At 43.7% G+C, this 17,239-nt stretch overlaps 1 protein-coding gene across 1 annotated transcript; it reads left to right on the top strand.

Moving 5' to 3' along the window:
* The first annotated feature begins 674 nt into the window (after positions 1–674).
* LOC140723327 (probable G-protein coupled receptor 139) lies at positions 675–1,571 on the top strand. The gene has a single exon (XM_073037924.1). It carries the CDS (start codon positions 675–677, stop codon positions 1,569–1,571), a length of 897 nt encoding a protein of 298 aa, XP_072894025.1.
* The last annotated feature ends 15,668 nt before the right edge of the window (positions 1,572–17,239 follow it).

Raw genomic sequence — 17,239 nt, 5'->3', positions numbered from 1 at the left:
TTAGTTTGTGTACAAGCGACAATGGACAAGTCAGTGAAGTCCGTTTCTGTTCAAACGGCCCCGTGCTCATTCATTGATTAAACGCAGGGAACGAGTGCATCGGTTTCACCCTGGGCATGGTGACCGAGAACAACACGACCCCACTTAGTCCGGGGCAGTACTGGCTCAATAATCATGAGAGCTCCGTTGAGTGGAACCTGTCGAGTTCACATCAGCCGATTCTCCTATAGCCGCTGGGTTCAGCGGCTCTCAATCCCGACAGCTGGTGCCTGAATGGGGTTTCGAGGGTAAGAGCCATTGAAATGACGATCCCACGGGTGGGGGTTGCAGGGCGCAAGGGAGGTATGGGAGAAGATGGTGATCTCCGTGTTTCTGGGTTGTGATGGCGAATGAGCAGAGGTGCTGCCCCTCTCGGTCACATCGCCAAGGTGAAATCGAGAGCGTATCATCAGCAACTTAACCAGGAGCAAATGCGCAGTTCGGCTGCAAACCGTTTTAGTTCACTGAATGAGGGGTTTTTAGTCTCTTGAAATATTTTTAAAATATTCTCGCTTGGAACATATTTTGTCGATCACTGTCGGAATAGTATTTTCACATTGGACTTCGCAAACACTTCTCCTCGCCCTGTTTGTAACTCACACTTTGTATCTCTTTCCCTAGCGAACCTGTTGACAATGGTGGTTCTCTTCCGAGGGAATTGCGGCCTTTCCAAATGTATATCCCACTACATGGTTGCCATGGCAATGGCAGATCTCCTGGTGATGATGTTCTGTGTAATCGGGTATCATTTCGTCATGTACCAGTTTCCAACATCCTTCCTGTCCTACACATCGGCTTGTAAGGTCGTCCTGTACTTCACGTCGACCAGCCTACAAACCTCGGTCTGGTGCACTGTCCTGTTCACAGGCGATCGGTTTGTAGCAATCTGTTGTCAGAAGCTTAAAGTGAAATATTGCACAGTGAGGACAGCTGTTGCCGGCATTATAACCGTGCTGGTCCTGCTGCATTTACAGAGCGTCCCGTATCTATTTCAGTATAAACCTGTGTATGTAATTAACGGTATTCAATGGGGCTGTCAGCCGAGCTCATGGTTCATGACGTCTCCTGTGGGAGTCACATTCTCCTTTCTGCAGAGTATTTTAACGGTTATAATACCTTTTTCTCTGATAGCCCTGTTTAACTGTCTGACAGTGAGGCGCATTTTATTAGCCAGTAAAGTGCGCCGCGGACTGCGCGGTCACAACAGTCAAACACAGAAGGATCCGGAGATGGAAAGCCGCCGGAAATCCATCATTTTACTCTTTAGTGTGTCCGGCAGTTTCATTCTGTTGTGGCTGCCGGTCACTGTGAGCTTTCTGACCACCCGACTCACAGGAACCGCGCATTACGACGGCGATTACACCGACTCTGCCTATGTCGCCACTGAAGCCGGCTACATGCTCATGTACCTGAGTTCCTGCACGAACAGCTGCATTTATACAGCGACCCAGGCTCAGTTTAGAGAAGAAATGCGGCGGGTGTTAAAATCTCCTTGGACTTTGTTTTTAATATTGATTAATAAACGCAGTTAAAGCAAAGCACATGTTCCTAAAGGTCAAAAGTTCATTAACAACTAATTCTCCGCATCGGGCATCCGCCATTGGGTCGCGATGTGCATCTGGGTTTTATGTGTTTAATATTATGGGTCTCGCTATTAAATTGACTTGAAATAAAATAACACTCAACTCCATTTCCGTGCAGGAGCGCCCTTGACAGCGTGACGTCATCAACAATATCGGTATCCGATCACTCAGTTGATTTCATTCACTCGCTCCGTTTCACATCTGCTTTGACACTCAGGGCTCATCTGGCCGCAGGGTAACTCGGGTAAAGCTGGAGCAATCGCAATGACTTTTACACTGGCAGTGGAGATTCGCTGCGGTCAACGCTCTGACAGAGCCACCTTCTTGTAAATTGCAGCGGGGGATCAATATTGCATAGGTTCTGCCCCAAGTCGACTATGGCGAATTATGTTAATCCCCAGAGCCATAATACATCCCGAATCCCTCGCTTCCTTCGTTAACCAAGGGCTATCCAGACACTTTTCCATTATTTTATTGTCACCTCCATCCAGCACGTCTGCTGTAGACATCACCACGCACACGGGGTGAAAAGAGAATGTCTTCAGATCTGTGTATGCATGTGCCTGTAGTTTCAGCCACTGCTGACGTAGGAAAAGACAAAGCTGTTGGCTATCTGTACAATATACACCTCCTCCTAATTGAAAAACTTCTACAAGGAATCTTCACTTCATTTTCTAGTTGGAACAATCAAACTTCTCCTTATTGTTTATCCCCTTCCCCATAGTCCAAGAAACAATCTGGTGAATTTTGATCTACCATCGCTCAGTTCTTACCAAATCCTTCACATGGCGTGGGAATCAGAATTGCACCCGCAACACTGGGCAAAGAAAGGATGTCTTCAGATCTGTGTATGCATGTGCCTGTAGTGTTAGCTACTACTGACGTAGGAAAAGACAAAGTTGTTGGCTATCTGCACAATATACACCTCCTCATAATTGTATAAACTTCTACAAGGACCCTTCAATTTATTTTCTATATCAATCAATCAAACTTCTCCTTATAGTTTATTCCCTTCCCCACAGTCCAGAAACGATCTGGTGAATTTTGATCTACCATCGCTCAAAGCCTTGTTAGACAATGCGAGTATAAAAAGAACCCCTTGCGACCCTACAAAGGTCTGTATGTCCTCCCAGAATTTTATTTCACGAAGTGCATTAAGTCACAAATTGTTTCACATACTGTTTTGCAAACAATAAAGGACCCAACAGCAAATCTACACTCGCCGCTTATTGCTGGCGTCCGGGAAGAGAGAGACACACGCACACTATCATTTGCATCCATTTACCGAGCTAACTAGTTTGCTATTGTAACTAGTTTGACAGCTCATCTCGGCGTCCCTGTATCTGCCATGGAAGCCTTCTTAGAAACATTACTGAAGTCCATCCAAACTCCCTCTACCTTCCTGCTTCGTTAAATTGCCGAGATTATTCCTTTAAGATCACAGTCATATTTCTGAGACATGACGTCCCAGTCACAAGACACCACTACTAATTATTCGCTTAGATGAACTACCTTCCGGGCTGTGTATACATCAATTTTGTTAACCGGAATTTTCCCCCATGACATTCCCACGCCGATATAAAGAGAACTGATCTCAATATTCAAGAAATGAAGTGATAAGGGGAGCGATGTGGAATCGGTGAAGACGGGAGAAAAATACATTTATGAGCCACAAATTGTAAACCGAGTTTAGGGGATAAATTGAAGACAGATGTTTGCATGACTAACGGCACAGCTTAATCGAGAACGCTGAGTTTATAATTTTATGCACTTGTATGGAAATCACTCCAAAGTCCCGTCCAAATCAGTCCCATGATCCCAGAGTTCAGTGCTCTTTCAGTCATTCCCGCTTGGCCCTCCCTTCACCGCGGACATCCATCCTTCAGCTACCTGACGTGAAAAATGCGCAGTAACATCCGCCCGCTCAGTAGCCTGTCTTTTCCTTCCATTGTTGTGCATTGTCTCAGTGGAAAACTGGGCGAGATACGCTTCCTGACAAAAACTCACCACCAAAATTCTCCAAGCCATATGATAAAGGACACGTAACTGAAAGCGTTCCAGGAAAACGAAACGGGGCAAATAGAGCATAGCCTACTGGGTAATAACTGAGAAAACACTGTGAACATTAGAGGAAATCCGGATAGACTTGTGAAATACGAGGAGAAGCTATTCCTTAATGAGACATTATCATGGCTAATATTTTCCCACGAAGAAGTTTTTCCTTTTTCCGCATCTAATCTCATCGATTTATATATATAAAGAGAATATTATGAAGTATTTCAAAGATTGAGCTTCCGTGGAACCTCGGGTGAAATGTTGCAAACTTACACTACATTTGCTGAAGGGTATTCTCCCCGTCACAGTTCCAACTTATCCCGTTTCCTGTCTCCTCACCTCGGGAAAATTCCCTCTGTGTACTTTCTTTTGTATCCTGTCTTCAGTGTGGAAAAGTTTGATTCAGTTCATTTCTGAGTCTTGTATTCACTCCATGGTTCTCCTCAGCCCCGCCCTCCTGCATCCATTCCACACCATCATACTTCTCATTTGAAGCTATATTCCATTCTTACAGTCTCCATGCCTCTGCTGTACTTTTCCAATATTGGAAGTTTCTCCACAAGGGTTTCTCTGAAGTTCCGTCCCTCTGCCAATGAAGAGAAATTCCTTTCTTCGTCTCAATTATTTCCTCTGCATGTTCTCTCCACACCGCTTCCGAATTCAGCACGGTGAGATTGATCTGGTCTTCATGCTCTTCAATTTCTCTTCAGGTTGGAACTAATGTAGAACTTCTCTGTCACTCAGGCACTGGGTCCTCGGTCAACGTGAAAGCTCACACCACCTTCCGAACGTCGCTCGCAACCCATTTCGAACAAACGGCTCTACCAACAGATCCTATGCCTCAGCCGCTTCTCTACAGCGTCATCTCTCCACATCCCCCGCAGAACAAAACCCAAACTTAGTGTCCCTCCCCAGAGAAACATCCCCTTAATTCAACCATCCGAATTGGATGGTGCACATGTCTCCTCATCTCTTACGTTCAACCACAAGCCAAACAAGCTGAAAACAAGCTGCTTTCACAGAACAGCCAATATGAAACACGTGCAGTATAACAGTAAAACTAGGAACCGGGGCATTGCACTCTCCACACAACAAAATAGTCATGTCCTCATGACTTGGAAATAATTTGTCATCTCAGGTTAATAACACCTCTTCCAATGGAATTTCGTGACGTCAGCAGCTCCAATCCATTTGTAAACTGTAGTGACATATCTCCCGAGTGGGATATTCGTAGCACTCTGTTTCCCTGGTGCTACATAGGCAAGCATACCGGGGGGTCTCCTGATTCTTTGAGACCTCCTTGTCCCATCAACTATTCCTTCAGTTTCAGACACTCATTGGGACACCTCTGGTGTACATGACGAGGCTTCCCCCGGTCTGTCACTCGTGCCTTCCTGCAAACCGGATCCCTCTGCTCAGCTTCATCCCCAGTTACTGTGGAACCTACACCCCCTTTCTGGTCCAGCTTCAAGCCTGTCTGAGCACCGCTAATCCCCCCCAACACACCCAGGATACCTGCCTCAGTGTGGGAAAGGTTGGGAATCTCTTCCTCAGATTTTGGGTAGTTGGCGAAAGGCAGCATATCTCACGACCCCTTTTCCTCATCCTCCGAGTCCTTCTGTCTCTCCATGGTGCCGCAGAGTCCTCTTACTAGGTGCAGGGACCAGGTCAAGCTCTGGGTTAACTCGCAACTCTTGCTCCAAAGGTACAGGGTGCTTCTGATGCAGAATCCTGATAGTGCGTAACTTCCAGCTGTGAGCCAACGTTTGCTTCCCAGGTAGCCCCAGATTCTTTATGAGTACTCGGTCTCCAGGCATGCATTAGGAGAACCTAACTTTTTCATCATACCTCCTCTTATTTCTTTGATTCTGCTTGGTAGCCGAGACCTCAGCTAATTCATAAGCCTTTTTCAGCTCCCTACTCATATTGGACACATATTTCAGATAAGTCTTCTGCGGTAGATCTTCCTTGCCAGTCTCAAAACAGAGGTTGACGGGCAAACTTTCCTCGCGCCCAAACCCTACCATAACTTCCCTGTCTCACCGGAACGTACCGAAGGAGAACTCCACAACTAACAAACTCTACCCGATCTACACCATTTGTTCGGGGGAGATGCCAATTGATATTAAAATTTCCCACCATGAAAACTGTTATTTTTATACCTTTCCACGATCTGTTTCCCTATCTGCTCCTCGATATCCTGGGCGGCCTATAAAAAAACACCCAGTACAGTTATTGACCCCTTCCTGTTCCTAACGTCCACCACCGAGTCTCCGTAGACAATCACTCCATGACGTCCACCTTTTCTGCAGCCTTGACACGATCTCTGGTCAACAGTGCCACGCCCCACCTTTTTGCCTCCCTCCCTGTCCTTTCTGTAACATCTAAAACCCGGCACTTTCCTGCCCTTGAGCCATCCAAGTCTCTGTAATGACCACTACATCGTAGCTCCAAGTTCTGATCCATGCCCTAAGCACAACCGCTTCGTTCATAATACTCCTTGCATATCACACCAACATTATTTTCCAGTGATCCATTATCAAAGCTTACCTCCCTTTCACTCTGTATAACTGAAAATTAATTTTGGTATTCTGCTTTATATTATCGGATAGTCTGTCCCCATATTTCATCTTTTTCCTTTATTATTGCTTCGTATCTGCCTTTTGTTGAAATTTAGAAGCTTCCCAATCATCCAAGTTCCGATTTACTTACCTGCCTTTCTGCCATTTCATTAGCAATTATGTAATCCTTTACTTCCCATATCAGCCACGGTTTCCTGCCACATCCATTTGGGAACTTCTTCCTCTGCGGGGCATATCTATCGTGCGCTTTGAGAACTATTCCCAGAAACTTCAATCATTTCTCTCCCGTTATCCCCGCCAGTATCTCTCTGCAATCTACCCAGGCAAGCTCCTCTCTTATGCCTTTGAAATTCCCTTTATTTCGTTTCCAGACAGATACAATGTGAGTCATGCTTCTCCCTCTCAAATTGCAGCAACATTTCAGTCACATTATGATTCCTAAATGTACCCTCTCATTCAGCTCTTTCCTGTATTCCCTGCCCTTTTGAATTCTGCCTCTATTGTGCAATTTAACTCTTCAAGTTGCATGCAGGTGTACCAAATTATTGGCTTGTCCTTGCGTGCACTCATGTTACATCCATCATCTACTTGTAATCCGCCAGGCCCATCCTCAACTCTATTATACTGGTTCACAACCCCTGCCGTATTAGTTTCAACCACTCCCCGCAATTCTAGTAACCACCCCCACAAGAATATTGGTCCCACTGGGATTCGTGTATTACTCGTTCTTTTTGTGCAGATCATGCCTGCCCCAGAAGAGGTCCCAATGATCAGAAATCAAAATCTTTTGCCCCGCTTCAAGTCATTAGCTACACATTTGTATGGCAACACGTTCTATCCCTATCTTCAATGTCTCGAGGTATAGGGAGCAATTCCTAGATTACTATCCTTGAGGAAATGGTTCTTAGTTCTTTCCTAACTAGTCGTATTCCTTTCTCATGTTCTCCTGTCTTTATCTAGCTATGTTGTTGTTTCCATCATGTACCAGGACTTCTAACTGCTCACCCTCCCTTTTCAGGATGTTGGTCACGCTCTTCGCTGAGTATTTTCTAAATGTAGATCAATAGAAAAATCGAGGAGAAAAGGGACTTGTACGTCCTTGTGCAGGTTTCCCGAAAGTTTAATTTGCAGTTCATGTCTGGTGGGCAAGACAAATGCGATGTTAGCATTCATTTCAAAGAGACAAGAACATAAAGAAAAGGAAGAATGTAAATTTGAGACTTTTGAAAGGAATGGAGAGGCCTCACAAACGACAGTGGAGGCCAGGTCATTAAGGTAAAGGCTAAGATTCTTGATTACTCAGGACATGAAAAGAATCGGAGAGATGGATGTAGATGAGGGATTTAGCGTAGATATATCAGCCATGGTGAAATGGGAAATCGATGGGTCTAATGGACAAGTTCTGCCTCTATATCTTATGGTCCGATACTCTAAATTTGGGTGAATAAATATTCACTTTCAAATAAGATATCCCTTCGATCCTTGCAGGAAGTTAATTCAGACATTGCAGGCGCCTTGGCAGAAGTATTTAGGATGTCTAAGCCACGTGTGAGGTGCGAGGGGTTAGCTTCCATATTTGAAGAAAGTCTCTGACGATAAGTCGGGGAGGCAGGTGAACCTGACGTCTGTCGTTGTTAACTTATTGGAAGACATTCTAAAGGACAGAATACATAAGTCTTTGTATTTCAATGGCAATATTTCAAACTGGGATTGCAGATGACACCAAGTTTCAGAGTGTGATCGGACAGCGAGATAGTTCATCAGAACATGGGGCGTGAGTGGAGCAGCTGGATATGGGGGTTTGGACACGTTGCCAATGGAGTGTCATGCAGACAGTTGTGAGGTGTTGCACTTTCCCAGGAAGTACCAGGCTAGGGAGGGAACTTCTTCAATCCGAGGGCAGTGTGTGTGTGGAATGAGTTGCCAGAGGAAGTGGTGAATGCAGGTTTAATTGCAATATTGAGCAGAGACTTGGACAGATACACAAATGGGAGGAGTATCACAGGCAATAGTCCTATTGCAGGTCACTGAGGCTAGGCCGGAAAACAGGTTGTCAAAGTTTGGAAGAACCAGCCATTCTGCTTATGTGTGTGGTGTTCTATAAATCTACATCCTATCCGTAAGAACGTCTGCAGTAAATTCCCTACCTCTGAATGGAGTCCAGCTTTGCCAGGATTATTCATCCCCTTTCTTAAACAATAGAGTATCATTCATCGTCGTTTTTCTGAGATGTTGTTCATGGCTCGAGAGAACACAAATATATCCATCAAGTCCCTGTAATCTCATCTCTTGCCCCTCTCAATAATCTGTGATGTATCACACCAGGCTTCTGGGAATGATTCACTTTATAGCTCTTTAAGAGACCAAACAGTAACTCTTTAGTGGATAAGTTCAGGATAGGAAAGGGTTAGTTATAAACACTTACAGCAGGGCAAAGAACCTTCAGCTCTGTGGCCACATGACTGAGATGTAAATTCAAACAAATTCTTGCCCGACAGGAGGTGGGAGAAACGGAGGCGAGTCGGACTATTTTGCGGGGCACCTGCTCGTCATGCAATAGGTAGGCAGAAGGGCCATTGCCATTGCGGAAAGGGAACGGTCTCGTCTAAAACGTCCACTCTCTTCCTGTCAATTGATGCTGCCTGTCCTGAATAGTTTCTTTAAATGCTGCATTCAGTTCATCATATACAAGGAATATTTTCTGCTGAAAGTCTCCAGATGAGATTTCCTGTATTGTGAGGTCTTGCCAGATTGGTCAGTGTGTTCTACAGCGTTGATCTACAGATGGATCCTCGGACAGGAGTTCATAAATCACTGAAAGTAGCTGCACAGGATGATGGGTAGCGGTCACGAGTAGTCGAGGCACTGAGTTCCAGTGTGAGGTAGTTACTCCGCACTTTAATGGATCTCTAGTTTAATCGCACCTGAACTGTTGCAATTAAATTATAGAAAAAACGTTATGGAGGTTTTGGACGGTGGTATACAAGGTTATTGCCTAGATAATGAGAAATCAGACAGTTTTTGGATTTTCTCAGCGGCAGCTGTTGAACTGAGGTTGTGGGGTGGGGAGGCGCGTAGCCATCTGGGAGTTGTAATTATATTTCCTTTGCTCCTATTTCGCTCCTCAACTCTGTTCCTCAGCCACAACAAACATCGCCCGAAGAGACTAACCGCGGGCTGGCGACCACCGACCGAAGCAAATCGATGTACTCCACAAAGGCGAGGGAGCAGAAGTGGTTGTGCTGAGTTTGGGGCAGATTTGCACGCGGCCTGTCGTAGCTCAGATCCACGTTTTCCCCAGTTGTCAGGGACTGAGATGCCTGTCGTCAAATATGAATACATACGACGGTTAGTTCATATGAACATCAGTCAGGGAGAGTGATCTTGTACACAGATAAACAAAACGATGATAGTTTCTTCTCTTCCCAGTCGGAGAAGAGACTATGAAATCAATGGATCTATGTCGGCATGACAGTTCTCTTACTCATGGTGCTTTACAGCTGGATAAAATAAAGTTTGTGATGTTTAGAACCGACCTGGTGAATTCTGCTGTTCAGTCGTCACATCAAACTGTGGAAATTGAAAGTATTTTGAAACCTGCAGAAAAGTATCTTGTTATAACTGATGTTATGTGGGAAGCAGTAAATGAAGCACTGAAGCGTGCGGTGTCTGAATCCCAGTCTACATTATGGGAATAAAATATTGCAGTGCTACGCGAGAAGCCCGATTTCCAATGTTCCATACTCTAAAAAACATTATATCTGACTTGCGGAATCCTCCCGATGTTATGTGTATTCAGGAATCCTGGTTCTCGCCACGAAATTCAATATTCATAATAATTCTGATACAGTTAGAGATCCAGCTTTAGTTTTGAACATATTGGCTGTCGTGAGCATGTTGGACGTTATGGGTGATGAAAGATCCGGGAGTGACATTTGCCTGTCTTTATAAGCCGTTGTTTAGATTTATATCACGGTCAGAAGCCACGGTGAGAACGTGATTTTTTTTGTTGAAGCAAATTGGGAGGAGTTTAAAGCTTTATGTGATCAGCGTCGGTCAGGGCTGAAGGTTGAGTTTGATGTCGATTTTTACAATGAAATGGAATTTCACATTATTCATCCAACAGTATCGAAGGTGGTTCCTATTAAAAGGGAATTCATGGGAGAAAGGCTGCACCATGGTGGACTGAAGAATGCATAGAAACAATTAGGGACAGAATTAAAGAGTTCAGGCAAGTTAAGAACTACCAGTGACCTTATCAATAATAAAAAAGGCTACAGGCTGTGCTGAGGAAAGTGTTGAAGACTATGAAAAGTGTTTACTGGAGGGCATATTGAGATTATTCTGGAAGGGATATTAAATTTAGGGAACTTTGGCTAATGATTAAAGGAAATGTGGAGTACGGTTCGTAATGATCCTGATATTTCAGTACTGATTGATGAGGCTAACATGATTGCTACTCAAATAGAGAATGTTGAGTTATTGGCTGTGTCATTTGCCGCGATTCATAAACAAGATAATTTAAGCGAAGAGGTTAAAAATGCAGTGCGTACACTGGTGTGTTGGCAGTCAGGTGTAGCAATGATAGTATCAGTGGTTAAGTTGTCCATGTGTGAATTTAAGAGGGCTATTATTAATGCAGGTCAGACGTCTCCAGGAAAGGATGATATATGTTAGTGTATGATTAGACATAAGAAATCAAACTCTCTTGAGCTAATATTAATATTTTTGATTAATATTTGAATGTTAGGCAATCATTCTTCCTCGTGAAAAATGGAAAAACTTCAATAGTAGGGAAATAAATTTGTGCCGAGAAAATTTACACGGACTGTTTGCTGGGACTTGATGTTCGAAACACGATGGGACATTTCATTGATGAATACAGTGTGATATGTGTTATACAGTTCGGGAAAATGCAGACAATCCTTGTCCAATGTGTTTGTGTAAGACCCGTGCTGGGGATAAGTAATAAAACGACAGCAGTTTGCTAGCTGGCGTCTGACACACAAACACAGAGAGAAGTCACAGAGATACACAAAAACGAACAAAAGCGCCTACACACACACACACACACACACACACACACACACACACACACACACACACACACACACACACACACACACACACACACACACACACACACACACACACACACACACACACACACACACACACACACACCTACACGTTCCAATCTAATCTGCCTCGGCAGCTCTCCGTAAGTGACCTAATTTACTCCAATATTTTGTGTCTGGCAAATGGTTCCTTTGAACTGCATTTGGAAACACATTTAATCGGCAGGTCACCCGAAGGTTCAGTGACGTTAATTAGGACAAATTGAACCTCACAGATGTTCTATAATTATTTCACGCAATTACTTACAATCTGTCAGCATGGGGATTGCACTTGACTGCCGTAATTATCGTGTAAATAACTTAAAAATCTCTAATTTTAAATCTGTTGAAATCTGTCCCTTTGGAGTTGCTGAATGGTATTAAAAACCTCAGGCATGTGCTGCCTCAGTATGACATTCCGAGTGATCGTCTGAAGCACGGGAACAAATGACTACACAGAGAAAATGTCTACAATTTTGGATACGTACTTGAGTGTGGAGAAAATATTGTACCTGCTCATTGTCGTCATTGGCGTTCCTGGTGAGTCAGCAGAGCAACTCTCGTTCGGTATTTCTGTGTGCTAGCCACTGTGAATCTGTTCATGACCATTTTGCACGCTGCTAAATTTCTGACCGTTGTACAAATATATATCAGTGATAACAATCCTGTCAGTTCAACTTTCTGAATTTTCATATTTAATGACAGAGCAAAACTGAATCTCTGTCTCTGCACTTTTTAATATATTTTTTAATTAATTTTAAGAGAATTAAATAAAATGAATAGAATAACAGAGTAATGAAAATTACTATTAGCCCTTCCCCCCTTAACATCCCTGTTAAAAAAAAGAAAAAAGAAAGATGAAAAAAAGGATTTCCTCGATATCGGAGGATCCCCACATGCTCCATGGAGTACAAAGTAACTTTAGTATATATCTTTATTTTTTTTTTCAAATAACTAATAATTTTATCTTCAAAGGACGTATATATTTAATCCTTTTTGTAGATAGGGGTGCCAAATTTACAAAAATATATCAAATTCGTTTCTTAAATTATAAGTAATTTTTTCAAGTGGAATGCAGCTATATATTTCATTATTCCAACTGTCCATAGTTAAGTATGAATCTGGTTTCCAAGTAATTGCAATAACTTTTTTGGCTACTGCCAATGCAATTTCTATTTTAAAAAATTCTGATATTTATTCAATTTAGGTTTCGGTATTATCCCTTCAATATCGCCTAATAAAAATAATATTGGGCTATGTGGCAGTTGTATTCCAATAATTTGTTTCAGTAAAAGTCTTAGATTTATCCAAAAAGGTTGAATTTTAAAACAAGACCAAGTAGAGTGTGAAAAAGTACCGATTTCTTGATTACATCGGAAACATTGGTCAGATAAATTTGGGTTTAATCTATTTATTTTTTGTGGTGTAATATATACCTGATGTAAAAAAATTGTATTGTATTAATCTAAGTCGGACATTTATTGTACCTGACTCTCCTCTGACTGGAACGGACTGGGACATTGTCCCGGCCTTTAATGACACCATATCCAGAGCTGTCCCAGTGTTGCTATCCGGGAAGGTGAGACAGGGCGGCTTTTAATGTGACTCAGTCTAAATTTGCAACAATGATGGGGACAGGCAGCTCTCTAGCAAGGGTGATTGGGAGAGTTTTACATTGTTAAGTCACTGTTTCTGAGTTACTGATCAGGGTGAACCGTGGTCCCATGTTTCACGTCTCCCTGTGGGGTCTTTAGAGACGGATTCCACAGCTTGTTGGTCAATGACTGGGTCTGATTACCTGAACCCATGTCCAGAATTTATCCACTGACGGAGCCACTCATTCCTGGTTACTAACGTCGCTGCTTTCGCGCTGAGACACGTCATGAATTGGAACACGGCTTCGTCCTGAGGACGGTCTCGGCTACAAACGAGAGTTTGTTCAATTCAATGGATGCTGCCTGAAGTGCCACCTCCTCCAGTATCCTTTATCGGCCCCATCAGATGCAGAGTTTCCAGAGGCCTGATCAGTCACGGTTAAATCTGTGAAATCGGCCACATCACCAACTGGATTCGGGAGACCACAGATCGTTGCTGTTCATACTGCTCGGTTTTCTCGCCGCCGATTCCTCAGCTCGTCCTATCTCCATATTGAAGAAGGCAGGTCAGAGACACGATAACCCGTGTCTGATTTCCACCTTATAAAGTCTCTAGCCCCGGATCTTTATCTGAATCTCGATCCCGTGTTACGACCCGGAGAATGTGCAGAGGGTAATGTTCTCTTCCTTCGCTCACTCTCACACTCACTCTCTCTCTCTCTCTCCAGTGAATTTTATGACAATTGTAATACTATACCGCGGAAAGTGCGGCCTCTCTACTTGCACCACTCGCTACCTTTTAGCCATGGCAACAGCGGATCTCCTGACCATTGTCATCGAGGTCATCTTGATTCAAACGAACGTGCATTATTTCCCGGTGAATTTCCTGGACATCACCCCTGTGTGCAGTGTTATCGATGTACTGAGGTACTCAGCCAGTGACTGCTCTGTCTGGTTCACCGTCACTTTCACCTTTGATCGGTTTGTAATTATTTGCTGCACGAAGCTGAAAACGAAATATTGCACCGGGAGAACTGCGGCTGTGGTTCTAACAACAACTGGCGTACTGTTCTGTCTGAAAAACCTTCCGCGATATTTCACGTGGGAACACTGGATGATCACCGACAATATTCCTTGGTTCTGTGTTGCCTTGGAGAATTACTTCACTGACCCCGGGTGGGTAGGATACGACTGGCTTGATACATTTTTAACCCCATTACTACCTTATGCTGGGATCATACTGCTCAACACTCTGACAGTCAGGCACATTTTAGTGGCCAGTCGGGTCCGTAAGGGTCTGAAGGGTCAGAGCAAGGGGGAGAACCGCAGTGACCCAGAGATGGAGAGCAGGAGGAGGTCTGTGGTTTTACTCTTCACCATCTCCGGCAGCTTCATCCTCCTGTGGATGACATCCACTGTAAATGTCATATATTATCTGGTTTTAGGAAAAGGAATCGATTTCAATGACTCTGAACGGATCTTTCACTACGTCGGAATTTTCCTGAGGGGTCTCAGCTGTTGCACGAACACCATTATTTACTCGGTCACACAGACGAAATTCAGGGAGCACGTGATCAGTACCGTAAAATATCCGATCACTTCTGTGCTTCAGTTCATTAAGAAAGCCACCTCCTGAGCACAAGTCAATGGCAGCCACCGTGCCCCCATTTCAGGCTCCAGCATGTCAATTTCACCCTCAGTTGTAATTCCCGGGCGGTTGTCTCATCGACTGACATCTCCGTGACATACATTAGTGGTGTGTGTGTGTGTGTGTGTGTGTGTGTGTGTGTGTGTGTGTGTGTGTGTGTGTGTGTGTGTGTGTGTGTGTGTGTGTGTGGGGGGGGGGGGGGGGGGGGGGGTGGTTAATTGTTGGCGGCAAGCCACCATCCTGCCGATCCTGTACCCCCGTGGCCCAACCAGATGTCAGTGAAAGAATTACTCCGGAATTTCGACCATCCATTGGTCAGCGAATATGTCAATCTTTTCCCATTCACTCCTATCAACCTCAGTCCGACCTTGTCGCACTGTTCAGTACTGTTTGGCTGATCGAATATCAATCAAACTAGGTTGGTCCGTCCCCTTGAATGAACAGTAACGTAAAAGAAAACAGGGCTAGATTTGAATAAACGCTGGTGGACACTCCAACCTCAAGGCGCATTCCTGCCACTAAATGGACTGTCATACGGTACTGGGAATTTGTAAATAAAACCTTCACTCAACAACACACAGAAAATGCTGGTAGAACACAGCAGGCCGGGCAGCAGCTATAGGGAGAAGCACTGTCGATGTTTCGGGCCTGCTGTGTTCTACCAGCAATTTGTGTCTGTTGTTGTTTGAATTTCCAGCATCTGCTGATTTCCTCGTGTTTGCTCTTTAAAAACCTTCACTGCTTATTTTATTTTCTGAAGAATGGTAAATTAACCCAAAATCCCTACAGATTATATTCAATGGGACAAAATGCTGTGAATTAAATTAAAATATCTTCCGTAACTTAAGAGCGTTTTTAAGTTAGAACTATTCACATTAAAAATTGTATTGAATCGTGAATTTTATTTCTTTCTATCTGATATGTCTCACACTGAAATAGTATGTGTGCAACTTTATCATAATGACAAAATCTACACGACCTAGAATATTGTTTTCCAACATGACATAAGGAATAATTAAGCCAAGAATGACCAAATCTAAGTCGCGTCTATATTATTCCTTCCCTTCTTGTTCAACCGCCTTTTCCCATCAACTTAAATTTTTTACTTATTCCGTAATACATTAAATAAATTACTATGATATGTTAACCATTTGATTAGACCCCTTGTACCCATTATGCCAAAAACCCATAATTGTTAATCCCACAAATCCTTTGCCTCTAATTTCTAAGTGGAAGGTCCATGTCCAGAGTTGAATTTTAACAGTTTTTCTGCAAAACAGTCAACCCGCTCCTTCCCCCAACTCCTCTGTGACCAAGGATCTTTAAGAAGCTGACAGGTAAATCCATACGTTGTATATGGAATTACATTTGATGATTTTATAACAGTAAATCTGAACTAGAGCAAGAATGAGCTTCAGCTCCGGAAAGAAGTTGAAGAATAGAATTAAGAGAGCTAGGGAAATCTGAATGTCTTGGTGATCAGGATTAAGGAAATGGTGGCCTGAGCAGTGTTGAGCAGGGTTGTATGGGAGACCGGCAGTTGGCCAAGCTGCAGGCCTTCCCCTCTCCACGGCACCGATGTTGTCTAAGGGAAGGGCACTAGGACCCATGCAGCTTGGCACCGGTGACGTCGCAGAGCAATGTGTTGTTAAGTGCCTTGCTCAAGGAAACAAGCTGAGGCTCGAACCAATGACCTTCAGGTTACTAGTCTGATGCCTTGCCAACACGAGATTAAGGAAAACCACATGGTAAAGTATGTGAACAGCAAGAAGTTGAGCCGTGTCAGAATAGGAACAGTCAGGTGCAGTAGTGGAAGCGTGTGCATGGAATCGGAGGAGGTAGCAGAGGTACTTAATGAGATTAAGAAAAAGGGTGTGTTCAGGCTTTTGAAAGGTATTAAGTTAGATAATTCACCGAGACCGGATGATATATACCACCGCCTGCTGTGGGAAACGAGGAAAAAGATTGCTGAGTCTCTGCTGATGATCTTTGCATCACCACTTGGGTGGAAGGAAGTACCGGAAGAAGGGAAAGTTGCAAATGTTGTTTTTTGTTCAAGAAAGGGATTACAGAAAACCCATAAAATTATTGACTAGTGACGTGGGTGGTTTGTTGGAGAAGATCCTGGGAGTCAGGATTCGTGAGCCTTTGGTGAGGCATAATTGGATTAGCGGCAATCAGCATGGCTTTGTCAAGGACAGGTCGTACATTAGGAACCTGATATAATTATCTGACAGTGAAACAAAACTTATTGGTGAAGTCAGGGCAGTGAAAGTACTGTGCATGGATTTCAGTATGGCTTTTGATAATGTTCCCCGCGCAAGGCTCATTCAGAAAGTAAGGAGGTGTGGAATCCAATGAGACCGTGTTATGTTTATCTTGAATTAACTTGCCCACAGAAGGCAAAGGGTGGTTATAGATGGTTTATATTCTGCATGGTGTATAGTGACCGGCGGTGTTCAGCAGAGATCTGCTCCGGGATCTCTCCTTGTTGTGATTTTTTTAAATGACCTGGAGGAGGAAGTAGATGGGTGGGTTAGTACGTTTACTTATGACACAACAATTAGCGGTGTTGTGGATAGTCCAGAGGGATGTCAGAAATTACAGCGGGACATCGATA

The sequence above is a fragment of the Hemitrygon akajei genome, unplaced genomic scaffold (assembly GCF_048418815.1).
Source record: "Hemitrygon akajei unplaced genomic scaffold, sHemAka1.3 Scf000109, whole genome shotgun sequence".
Lineage (NCBI taxonomy): Eukaryota > Metazoa > Chordata > Chondrichthyes > Myliobatiformes > Dasyatidae > Hemitrygon > Hemitrygon akajei.
The sequence above is the reverse complement of the archived record's forward strand: the minus strand, read 5'-3'. Positions and strand labels throughout refer to the sequence as shown.

Bases quoted from the DNA above. Each gene is read 5' to 3' on its own strand.
- LOC140723327 (XM_073037924.1), top strand. From the start codon at position 675: ATGGTGGTTCTCTTCCGAGGGAATTGCGGCCTTTCCAAATGTATATCC.